The 12,500-nt window shown below is 38.4% G+C and overlaps 1 protein-coding gene across 2 annotated transcripts; it reads right to left on the bottom strand.

Annotated features, from left to right (window-relative positions):
* Positions 1 to 4,269: 4,269 nt before the first annotated feature.
* Positions 4,270 to 12,173, bottom strand: LOC144637754 (uncharacterized). Of its 2 annotated transcripts, none has more exons than XM_078496832.1 (8): positions 12,044 to 12,173; positions 10,845 to 10,924; positions 8,220 to 9,560; positions 7,570 to 7,837; positions 6,859 to 6,984; positions 6,211 to 6,294; positions 5,752 to 5,850; positions 4,270 to 4,913 (listed from the first exon to the last, which is right to left on the bottom strand). In XM_078496832.1, exons 2-7 carry the CDS (start codon positions 10,863 to 10,865, stop codon positions 5,753 to 5,755), a joined length of 1,938 nt encoding a protein of 645 aa, XP_078352958.1. In that variant the 5' UTR covers positions 10,866 to 10,924; positions 12,044 to 12,173; the 3' UTR covers positions 4,270 to 4,913; position 5,752. The 2 variants fall into 2 exon arrangements, with proteins under 2 accessions (XP_078352958.1, XP_078352959.1); XM_078496833.1 differs by lacking the exon at positions 12,044 to 12,173 and adding an exon at positions 11,064 to 11,450.
* Between the last annotated feature and the right edge of the window lie 327 nt (positions 12,174 to 12,500).

Below are 12,500 nucleotides of genomic sequence, written 5' to 3'. Positions count from 1 at the left end.
ACGTGCACTAATGTAAACTCTCGCCATCAACGTTCGAATCCATCCCATCTCTTGTTTGCATTACTCTGACAAGTCAGCCTTCTTCTCGTCCCAACCCCCCAGAGGGGGGCCGAGCACCTTCTCTGGGGGGCTAGGACGTGAAGACGGCTGACATTTTAGACTATTCAAATTGTCTGTGTCTGCCCATGAAAACACGCATGTCATTTCGTTATTTGTGCACAGAAGTGTCTGAAAGTTAGAGGACCAAATTAAAGATCAAAGTAAGTAATCGTGCACCGTTTATTGGTGTCGTGCTGTGAGCTAATAAACCGTTGTTCAAGCGCTTTGTTGTTAGGAAAACAGTACAGAATAAGCACGCTTTAATAAGCTTCATGTCAAAATTTTAATTAAAATGGTAACAAAAAGTGTTAATAACTGACTGTGACTTCTGAATATCCAGTGTAATCGATAACAACTGATAATTTTTAAGCAATGAAATAATTTCGATAAAAAAGCTAAGGTATACTCATTACTATCATCATCGACAAAGTCAAGGCGCCCATTTTGCAGTCTTAGGTAGAAAATCAGTATCCGGCACCGGATAGGGTCATGTTAGAGTTACTTTTTTCTTATTCCCTTATTCTTCGGACACCACCTTCCTTCCCTCTGCCTGAGAAAGTTAGCGACAACTTGTATTTATTTAACATTATCGTCCTAGAATTTTTTTACTAAAGATTGTAAAGTGGATCCTTTTAAGACTAGCAAATACTTAAAAAGGGATTACTGAGATGTATAAAATTTCAGTCGACACTTATCCTTTCACAGTCACGATCAAAGCTACATTTCAATGCTAGGTTGATCAGCATCTTTTAGCATCTACCTTCTCCCCATATCAAAACATACAGGTTGAAATTAAGAATCGAATTTGGTTGATGATGCCTTGATATTCGTTTCAACAATTCTTTTTAGCTCACCGAGACTGTACGGCGCCCGTTGGAAAGTGAAAGTTTGTATGTTGACACTAGGGCTCGCTTGTATACCGAAAAGCATTAATTCCCATTAAGATTAAGGTCACTGAAACGAATCACAATCATTTTAGCATTTATTGTTTATTTGAGTTATCATAGATTTTGATTTGAATTTCTTTTGGTTTCATCCTGTTCAACTGGGTAATGGTAGTTTATAGAACAATGGGTAGACGGTACGCCATGAAAAGGTCTCCAAAACTAATCCAACTTTTTATGCAGTTACCAAAACAGATCATCCTAATTACAGCAGTATGTATCAGTACGAATTCAGATCACACTTTATTACTTATTTATGCGGCGCGAACTAGGAAGCCATTATTTTGTGACATGTATATTGCCTGTTGCCTATACGCAGGGTAATAATTATGTGATAACACTGAATTTTCTTTTTTATTGTTTTCATAAATTATTTTCTTAATGGCCATGTGGTCAGCCAAAGGTCAGTCATTATACAGTTTATAATGCGCAAAAGTGCAAACATTATAGTATTAGGCATGGTATTGAATGGGATTGAATGTAATTTATGACTTATAGGACATCTTACAAACGTAGCTACACGTTCAGTCCAAAAAAAGATTTAAATCGCAGATAGGAAAAGACGCAAGTCTAGTTCAGAAGAAACTGTTTACACCTTGAGAAATTTTGAAACTAACATTAGGCTTATCGTACTTTTGATAAATTATGGCGTAATAACGTGCTGATAAGATTGACAAGCGTCGCGGTTGCAAATCAAGTAATGTTTACGGTGTCATGTCCGCGCAGAGTTTACCTTAAATACACAGAATGTTTAAAATGACGTTAAGGCAGACATAAATGAAAAGAACAAACGGCGATGTAACGCCAGAAAAAATCAGATAAGGGCTTAGTATCGCAGAGAATTAAGAGCTAGCGAGCTATCAACAGCCGAAATACTAACAGACATCCGTGTGTCTCACGTCACGTTTTATAAAACATTTCTTGGCCCTCCAGAGATTTTGAAACTATATACGAACCCCCGGACTAAGGTATTACGAATCGGGTTAATCCTTTCAGAGTATTTCGCAGGTTTTTTACTCACCTTCAAAGTAAAGTGCCACCAGATAAACTGATTGCTTTCCTGCGCCATATGCACGAAATAAAGAAAGCTCTTTCAGTACCGTTCCCTCGAGGCTAAGGCTTCAACGTATTATGTGACTGATTTCTTTATCTGTTATCACAATAGCTACTTTGAATAATATTTTTTAAACGATCGTGTCTTTTGTCTGTGTTGAATCTATGCTTAATTATCATCTCCAATAGACTTCTTTAACTGCTTTAAAAAAATACTGATTTTCAAGAGCAAAACGCTAAAAACAGACGATATTTCCTCTAGATCTAAACATTATATTAATGAATCATGTCTGAATATACTGCACTGTTCCGGAAGGCTGATAAACCTTTCTGTTTCTGTATGGTGTTGAAATTACGACGTTACTCGTTTGGATTGTTTAGTTAAACAAAAAGTGTTTTCTTTACATTTCCCTTGGGTTCATTTGAGCAATGATAACCATACCTCTTCGTCGACCATGGCACAATAATTAACGTCTTCCACAAGTCACGTACAGCTGCTCTGGCTCCCCAACAGTTCCAAATGCTGACCCTTACTGCCCCATATCACTCATATTATAATTGTGTTTTGTCATGAGGAAATTTAACACTCGCTGTAAAAAATGTTGTCAATGCGAATCACGCAATCGGCTAGAGAAGATTAGCAATAACGCTATTAATCATGTGATACTATTTGCGGTTTAACCCAAAGGTATGCAAAATTGACTAAATTGAGTGCTATTCTTTGACAAAAATTGTCTCGTAATGGATATAAGAAATACTTTAAACTATCGAATACATGGGTGGGATAACAAACGGACTTCCCTTTAACCCTAAACGTCATATATGTCACAGGCTCTTAAACAAATATCTCAAAAATGCACGCCTTCGTGGGCATTTGTGGCTGGTTACTGGTGTTACTGCGTGCTCTGCGCTCATAAAATAAATGCGCACAGTGTAAATCCGTAAAATGTAAGGTATACGTAAGATTTGATGTCACCATTTCTTGCTAAAAATTAATAATTTCTTTATGTTAAATGATAGCAAGTGTTCGAGTTATTTGCATTAACACTGCCTGACTTGCCCTTGTTCTAATAATTTGTTCCACCTTTGTTCCTCTTCTCCCTAATTCCTTATACGACTCAGATTACGGTACAACAAAACGCCACTTTCTCTTTAGCCAGCCAGCCGGGTTCGTCATATGACCCCGCCCGTGCTTCCGATTCCCCGCTTAATACTCGTGTTTCTCTCTTATACGACCGTCTCTCCCCTCGTCTGATTCACGTGTTCCCTCTGCTGAACTTTCCAGGGTGTTTCTTTAGCTCCCGTTTCTATAATTCTGACTACAGCTCGCCAGGATTTTCATGTTCTTTTTGCTCCGGCCCTATTCTCCTACGATTCCAATTTCACCTCCCTCTCCCAGGTAATTGTATGTTATGTTAACTTAGCTTCCCATCAGTGATACCCCAACTCCTTCAATATATGACTCAGACACAAAAAGTGTTTTCCGTATGTACCTTTACTCTTACTGAACTGACTGAACATGTTCGCTTCTTTTATGTTCATACCGTAACTTTACTACAAGGGGGAGGGTGGTTCTTTTTTGCTTTCCTTAAAACTCGATTCTACACAGAAAACCTTAAAACCTTCTACTCGTTATCTTTACTCCGCCACTCAGCCACTATGGTGTGCATCAGTCATTCCAGTTATTGTTTGAACAGGTGCACGATATAGTATATAATAGACAATAGTTTTATTATCTTTATAAATTTATTTTTTTAATTATTGCTCAGGCCTTGCGTGCTCGAGAAACGTCTTCATCATGGTGTCATTACATCACCTGAAGAGGATATTTTCAGACAGCTCAGGTCACTTCTTTTATACAGAAACATAAAAACGAGCATAAGTAAATATCACACTTTTATTTTTATTTATTTTTTTTTCGTTACGGGGAATCCTTTATACAGGGAAAACCTTGGGATTTTTCCTTTCAAAAGCCTTTTGTAATTTTGCTTGAATAAATTCTTCTTCTTTTTCTTCTTCTTCTTTTTATTATCATCATTATTATTATTACTATTATTATTATTATAAACAATATTTATTTAGTTTTAGTTTTATTAAACAGAAAATATTAAAAACCTTTCCTAACCTTCCAAACGTTCCTTTTGCAGTTTAAACAATTTAATACAAAAACACAAAAACCACTATTATTTTTCATCGTTTTTTCTTGGAGGAAAAAACCTCGAACATTCAAAAATCTCAAAAATTTATGGTCGTAACTAGAGCAAGTGCCAGACTAAATCTGCTACTTCCAGTCGCTCTCCTTGGGAGTTCTGTCGTTTTTTTTTTTTTTCTAATTTAGCAATTAAAATCGGAGCCTTCTTAGCACTTAGCACAAAACCAACTTTTCTAAAATTCAATTCGATCGGAATACGAGGGGGCCACAGATTTTTATCCAAGAATGTACTGTGCAACCCTCGTTAAACAAAGTCGATGCTTCTCGATACTTGGATTCTCGCAATAATGTCAGTTTTTACAGAAAATCGCAAGAAGATTCACTGCATGTTTAAAATCGTTATCTACATAACAACTTATAACTTGTGGTATGCCACGTTATGAAAGCTGAATTGTTGACTGCCACTACATAAACTACTTAAGTTTTACAGTGTCGTAGTTTCAACCCTTATCATCATGCCTAGTGATTGGCTAGATATTTAAAATTGTTAAAGGATTTTCCCCATGCGATATCGCCATTATGGTAGTACTGAAATAAATCCCCTGATCTTAAGTTCTTTTACACCATGACGCCAGTTATTGAAACTCAAATGGCAATGATTCCAGCTGCAAAGAAATTAGATAAAAATTAGATTACGTGAGATATTAACAGATGTTTTAGTTCAATTCCTCCTCCCAGCCCACACAAATACACACACCCAACCTGCTCATGAAGCCCACGAAGTTTGCAAGAGACCACTTAAAAAAAATTATTTTGGTCGTGCGTGTTAGAATCATCATCTTTACAACTTGGCTGCAGTGATTAAGAAAGCGCAAACGCTCTTTCCATTGACCTTCGCGCGCGATCGCACTTCGAGCTTGTAACCAGTTGCTCACGTTTACCGCTTGTTCATCCCTGTTACCGTTTAAAGACGGTCTATGGGCGTCAATTCCCTCTCAATTAGAGAAATCAATTTGATAACAGGCCAAGTGTAGACAGATTGATTTAGCTTGTACTGCTTTATTATACTACCCAGGGGGGGGGGGGGGGGTACTCCGGGATCCAAGTGACGGGGATGTGCGAAGGATTTTTTTGGGGTCGAAATTTTCGATTCCGGGATTTTTTTGGGTAGGAGAATTTGGCAGGTATTTTTTTTGGGTGACTTGATTTAAATAGGGGATTTTTTGGGGGTATTAAAATCAAACTAAAGTCATGCCTTGGCGCGGCCTTGGCAATTTAGGGGTAATTTGACTAGGGATTTTTTTGGGCGTTTTTTTTGGTCCAGGGATTTTTTTGGGTATTGTCGGGAGACTTAGGGATTTTTTTGGGTCCTGAGTTTTGCCTCCATTCGATCATCCCCGTCACTTTGATCCCGGAGTATCCCCCCTGGGTTATACTACTTATGGCGATAAAAATGATACATTAGTATAAGATTCCATAACAAGTCAATGTTTTGTAACTTACCTCATCCTTTCCTGGCCTCAAAACCTTGCGGATTCTCAAATAGTCCTCGCAAATTTTTGACAATGCCCAGTGGAGGACCGGTTAATTCCTCTCTGCGCCCTGAAGCAAACAAAACTATATTTAAATCATGGAGATTTTTTTCCATAACAAAATTAAAATAAATGGGAAAATTTTGATTCTTATTCTCTCCATTGTCCCACAACATGTTGAAAATGAATATGAACATAACATGGTTTAGAAACCAGTCGAGTTAGAAACCAGAAACCAGTCGAGTTGGCTATCGTACAAATAAGGCCCGGGACAAGGTTGATCAAGGAATTGAGCTTGAGACTACTATACCAAGACATGATTACAGAACCACTCTATTTCAAGTTAAGCCCTCTAACCCAACTTTGCCATTCTTGATCTGTCTCGGTCCTTTTATCTGAAAATGTTTACAAAAGTATTCAAAATGTGTACCAGGTTCTCGGGCCCTCTCCGCTGACATCCGATCTTGTTCAAAGATCGCCTTGTACCTGCGCACACTGACAGGAGATCCATCAACTAAGACAAGGAAATACGTGAAATTGGTCATGTCAACTTTAACTTAATAAGAACTTTAGATTTTTGCATCAATTACAACCTGACGGGGGTTAGCAAAAGCTGTATGAACTCTGGGAGCCACCTCTGTTATGGAGCTACTAAGCTCGTATGGAGCCTGGGTTTAACGCCTTAATTCAAAGCATCATACTACGCAGTTCAGTGTATTTTATACTTGGATGGAGTAATAACCTATGACCGGTTGTTACGGAGAAGAAAGATTACAAAGAAAGGTAGAGAACATATGAAAGTATAGGTTTTCCTTTGGCTTTAATCTAGGTGAATACACAGTCGAGGAACAATATATCTTTGCGGTTCGAGAGAACTTTTTGCGGAAGTATTAAATTGGAGCATGTTTGATTTGTTGTTTTCAAGGCACAAAACTCGTAACATTGTTTGACAGTCTCCCACAAGAAAAAATGGCAGGCTCAATCAATATTTAAAGGAAGTAATTTCTAAACGCTCATGACAAAAGATACTCAGTCATCTTAAAGCAGTCATTTCAATGGTAAAAAGCCAGATTTCTACCTGCGTCGGTGTCATTCTTCACAGTTTTAGGAAATACTGGACCTCCTCCCTCGAACATCCTTCCAAGCTCTTTCACTTTTCCAGTAAGGTCTGACTCGTCGTCATGTCCTCGTAAACTGGTATGGACTAAATACGAAAATAAAAATAAGGACATAATTTATGGGGTGCGGCAATATGACTATTTTCCAGACCTAGTTATAAACTCGACCAATACTTTTCTACCCAATGTGTTCATTGTTTCTCTCAGCAACGAGACCAGGGAGCTACCCTAGGTCCGTTCTTTTGATCTTACCATCACAGTCGGGAGAATAAGGGCCAATTTTAGCAAATTTTCATTGAAGCACTCGAAGAAATTCTGAATTATTTCATCCATCCAAATAGCGCGAGCGCGCACGAGCACCCTGACAGATAAATACGACAGATGAATACGTCATGTTGCTTAGCAACTTCTGGGACGAAAAACGCGGGCTCAGTCTTTTCTTGGAGAAGTGACGTCGCCATCAACTAGCACTTGTTCCCCCGAATGATCAAGGCCAGTGTGAACAAGACCTCTTAAAGAAATTAAATATTCCATAAGCACGCGTGCCACAAACTTATTAATGTCCTTCAGTTTCAGTGTGACATGTTTAAATAGTATTGAACTAAACATAAGCTGTAGCGACTGTATACAGTCTCCTTCTGTTTTCTGAAAGAATGTTCTGTCTTTCTTACCAGAATAATCTTCCTCCTGATCTTCTCTGTCACTCTCCGCGTCCTCTCCTTCAGGAATGGTATCAAGATCTAAACCACCCTCACCCTCTCCAGTGTGTTCTCCCTCGGCTTCGTCTTGGTCAGGTGCACAAACGACAGCAGCAATCTCCTCATCGCTGTCATCCTCGGTATCTTCACTCTGACAGCTGTCATCTCCTTGTACTATTTCTTCTCCTGCTTCAACGTCTTTATTCTGCTGGCTATCATGTTCTTCAACCGGCCCATTGAACTGTAAATGCCAAAATTTTGTTTTCTCATGTATCAGTGTTACAATGGAAAGAAAAAACTAATCCGTCTATAAAACGAACTGCCATTACAGCGTTTACTTGATAAATCTAAGAGAGAAAATATGAAACAGCAGGAGATATGATCAATATGAGGGCGCGCGAGGAGGTTGGGAAAGGAAAAAGTGGCTTTATATTTTCTTCTTCCCAGGCTCCGTACACTTAATCTTTCAAAATCTCTACCTACACTAACAACAAGACTATAAAGAAATCTCCGGGATGGAAAGAGCTTATAATTATTTACAGTAAGCAGCTGATCGATTTGATCTACTTATAGTAAGTAAATTTTGTGATTCATTAAGACTTCTTAATAATATAAATCCTTACCGTTCCCCTTCGATTTTCATCTTCTTCGTCAGTTTCACTCAAAGACTTTTCCTGGTCAACCTTATCCCCTTCGTCATCTTCGATGATTACACCTTCCCCGTCATCAAACGATTCAGCAGCAGAACCCACCTCTGCTATATCTCGCGTTGGCGAAGCAACGTGTACTTTCAGAGAATCCGAGTGCCTAAGAGTGGCCTTCTTCGGGGTCTCTATATACTCGTTGTCTATTTCGTCATCATGGTCGTCGTCTTTATCATCTGCTTTGGCCACCTGGGGACAGGTTTCGTTCTGAGTTGCATGTTGTGTATCCTCTTTCTCCGTTTTCTCAACCTCTCCGTCTTCTTTTAACAAACGCTCTTCTTTTTCTCCATCGTCTTTACTCTCTTCTTCTAGTCTATCGTCTTCACTTTGTTCTTCATCTTCGTCTTCTTCTTCGGCCAGCTGTGGTGATCCTTCACGATCAACCTCCAAATTAAGGTTGGAGTCCTCCTCTGCAGTATCTTCAGGACCTTCCTCCTCCTCCTCCTTCTCCTCCTCCTCCTCTTCTTCCCCGTCGTCTTCCTCTTGGTCGTACTCTTCTCCTACTTCCTCTTTTTCTTCCTTCTCGTCCTCCCCCTTGACTGGACAATAATCTCTTTCTGGGCTTTTGTCTTCTTCCACAACGTTATCATCTTCATCATCATCCGACTCCTCTTCCGATAACGTAATGTCGTCTTCCTCTAAAACCTCCTTCTGAACGGTTGGGACAGATGCTTCTTCCTCTACCCTGAGATCTTCATCATGATTCTTTTCAACCTGATTATTTTCCGAAGGACCCAGACCATCGGATTCATCAGCAACAGCAATCCCATTATCACCGTTATCCTCTGCAGCTTCCTCTTCTCTCTGAGATGTCTCCTGGGGAAGCTGGAAGTTCATGTATTCCGGGGCCACGAGAGTTCTTCCATAGTAAGGCACTTGAGGGGCAGGCTCATCTTCGTTTGCTTCAGCAGATGCCCCGTCGCTGTCGTTTTTCTCTCCATTGTCCTGATCGTCGACGTTATCATCTTCCTCATTTTCATCATAATCATAACATGCATCCTCTCCGTGTTTCTCATGAACACCGTTGCCGTTGATGGCGTTGCCGTTGATTCTATCGTAATCATGGCCATTTTCCTTTGCAGTTGCACTTTCGCCATGAGTATTTTTCTCAGTGATCTCTTTTAGTAAATGTTGATTTGAACTCACTTCTTCATATACATCATCGTGTTCTTCCACATCTCCTTTGAAACTAAACGGCTCAGTTTCGTCCGATGAAAGCAGGTCTCTTGATTCCCCAATTGGGTGCCAATTTTCGACATTCTAAAATGGAAAAGATCATAGTCATTCTTTATTATGACCAACATCAAATTTATTTTTAAACATAAATACACTTTCCAGCGTCAAGTGAGGAGAATAAAGGGAACAATCATTAGTCGCGCGATCGCCGTGAAGAATTCGTCAATCATATAACTGTAGGGGGAAGGAGCGCGGGCTCATTCCCGCGAAAAGCAGCTAGAAATCGAGCATGATTACTGTTCTTTAAAGTTTATTTATATCATACCTTGATTACTTTAGCTAAACAATTTGCCGTTAAAAGTAATATTCCAACTGTTCCATGCATAGAGCACTGCACAAGCAAATTTCAATTTTTCAGTTGTTTTAGATAAAGCGTAAAAGGCGATCGTGGGACCATTTCTATCAAAAGTTATGCCTAGCTTAAATGCACTTTCTATATTTCTCCATCTCAACGTCCAACGCTTTTGCACATGCATATATGTTATGTCGATTGCTGATCCACGTCAAACGTAAAAACATTGTCTTCATTTGCGTTTGTATTGCCCGTATGAATTAAAATGCCGAGTTGTGAAATAAAATTCCGATTGAACGCCCTTTTTAAAGGTTCATCGCTTGCTTTTTGAACGATTCACCCTAAGCACCGTATATAAACGAATTATAAATTGATGAACATTAGTAAAAACATGTAGCCTGCGAAATGCCTCCAGACACGCGTTACTTCTTCCATCCATGCAACATTTAAACTGAGATTTCTCAAGTTAGGCCAAGATGCGATTATTTAAGCAACAAAAATAATATCACATGGACTCTAGGGTTCATGGGTTGCGATGCGCTTAGGCCTGGCGTGGGTTTAAAGTGCGTTAATTTGTGTGCAGGTTTTTGTTTTTGAATGTTCAGTTTTAGTGTTTTAGCAGATGATGTAATGCGGTCGCAGGTGATCATATTTTCACACGAAACCTGCACATTGCGGTAAGAAAATAGCCTATAAGTTTAGATGTTTCAAATAGGTAGAAGAAAGAAGAAAAAAACAGTTGTTTATGACAAATGTTTGAGAAAAGTTTAGTAAGAGGAATTTACTGAATTATCCAAATCTTAATCATTTTTTATTATTTTTCTTAAATCAATAACGTCACTCGGCTTGAATATTTCATTTTTATTTTTAAGGTTTGATTTCATAATAAAAGACTAAAAAGGCAAAAATCGCCAAAGGAATCGTGACTTATAGCATCCTTTATATTATGGTAAAGTTTATAATGGTGCATGTGAAGTCGTATAATATAGATAGATTAAACACAAAGTAAATCTTACCTCGTACAAAGTTGAAGCCATATCTGTCGATTTGTCTGTCAGTTGAGCAACTCCAGTTTAAACAGATGGTTGGCGGAAACCTGATCCAGAAAAATAAAAAAAAGCGACAAAATATCAAGTTTCAATGTTTAAGATATATAGGGTGAAAGAAAATAAAAGCTATCTATGTCAGATAGAACAGACCGGAGAGGTGATTGCAAACAAGAATATCAGCTTTACCCTGTGTCCGTTCTCGGCGTTGCTTTCGTTTGAATGAGTCATGCACAAACTTCTTTGCGGTTTCGTAGAAAACAGAAATGGAAATTTTCCTGATCTTCCGGTGATGCAATCCTTATTATATTAAAACATGACTTCTTCCATTTCATATTTTTTGTTATTTATGTTGGATCGGAACCAAAGCGTGCTTCATTTCAACAGGTGCGGCCATTTATGACAAAATTTAATGTCGATGATATTATTTCCTTTAAAACCTCTGACTTGAAAGATTTTACTGATAGAGAATGCAAGTTGTAATGTGTTTGTTTACGCGTTTTAAAAATCTGGTGCGTTAAGGAATTTGACTGACTAAATAAAGTAAAACTTGGCTTTACATAGCACTGACGAAGCCGCGCCATTTATCTTTACTACTCTCGTTGTTTGCCGCGACGCATATCGAACAAAGAAATTAAATTCCATAATTTATTCAGTGAATGAACTGTCAAGAAAAGATTTCGACTCAGTGCGCTTGGATCATATTCAAATGTTGAAGCAAATGATGAAGCAATTGAATTCAAGTTTTCAAGTAGTTGTTTCGTGGATACTAAAAGTAGAAAAAACATGCTATCTGGTCCAGTTTCTCGAAACAAAGAATTGTCATTTTGCCGAATTTCTATCAAAAGCTTCACTGAAAAGTAGTTACAGAAAATTATTTCGGTCAAAATTTCAACTTTCCTTGATTGCAGTCTTCCGACTAGGGCGTTCGATCTTCCAGTTAGAACGGCAAATCTAGTTCAACGATGTAGAAAGTATGTTACATCGTCTATTCAGTCATACAATCAAAACGATGAATTGAATTCTAATTGACTGTTTCTAGCTGTTTCTGATGCTGCGCTAGAATTTTAGCCCATTTCAACCACTGTGCAACACAATCTAAAACTCCCGTTATAATAGAAAAAGTCACGGAAAGAAACTTCCACAAAATGTATAAAGGCAAGCCTTACCTTTCTCCAACACGCGGTTCGACATGAGCAGACAATAAACTGTCAGGCAAATGCGCCAGACCAAAATTACTAACTATTAAAAGCATTCATTTTGTTTATACGAGACACGCTACTTGAACCAATTATAACAATCTTTGGGAATGATCTCTGAAAGCATAAAGCCAAAACATCTTCGACGCGTCGACTCAGTAAAATCCTTTGTTGAATTGCCGTCGCATTTTTGAGCATCTGTTTTGAAAAAACTACGAGTGAAAACTTTTTCTTCTCGCGCATTCGTTTACAATAACAGGATTGAAAAATGATACTACAATTTTTTCTATTTCAAGAGCAAACATCCACTATTTTATACTTTAAAAAGGCAGTAAAAGTCCCCGCAAATCTCTTGGCGGTCTTCGCATTAATTTTTAAAAACTAAACTTTTAATGTTTTAATTGTGGAAAAAACTGGCCTACACGTG

The sequence above is a fragment of the Oculina patagonica genome, chromosome 14 (assembly GCF_052425735.1).
Source record: "Oculina patagonica isolate OP01 chromosome 14, crgOcupat, whole genome shotgun sequence".
In the NCBI taxonomy this organism is placed as follows: Eukaryota; Metazoa; Cnidaria; class Anthozoa; order Scleractinia; family Oculinidae; genus Oculina; species Oculina patagonica.
Note: the sequence above shows the minus strand (reverse complement) of the source record. Positions and strands in the feature narration are given on the sequence as shown.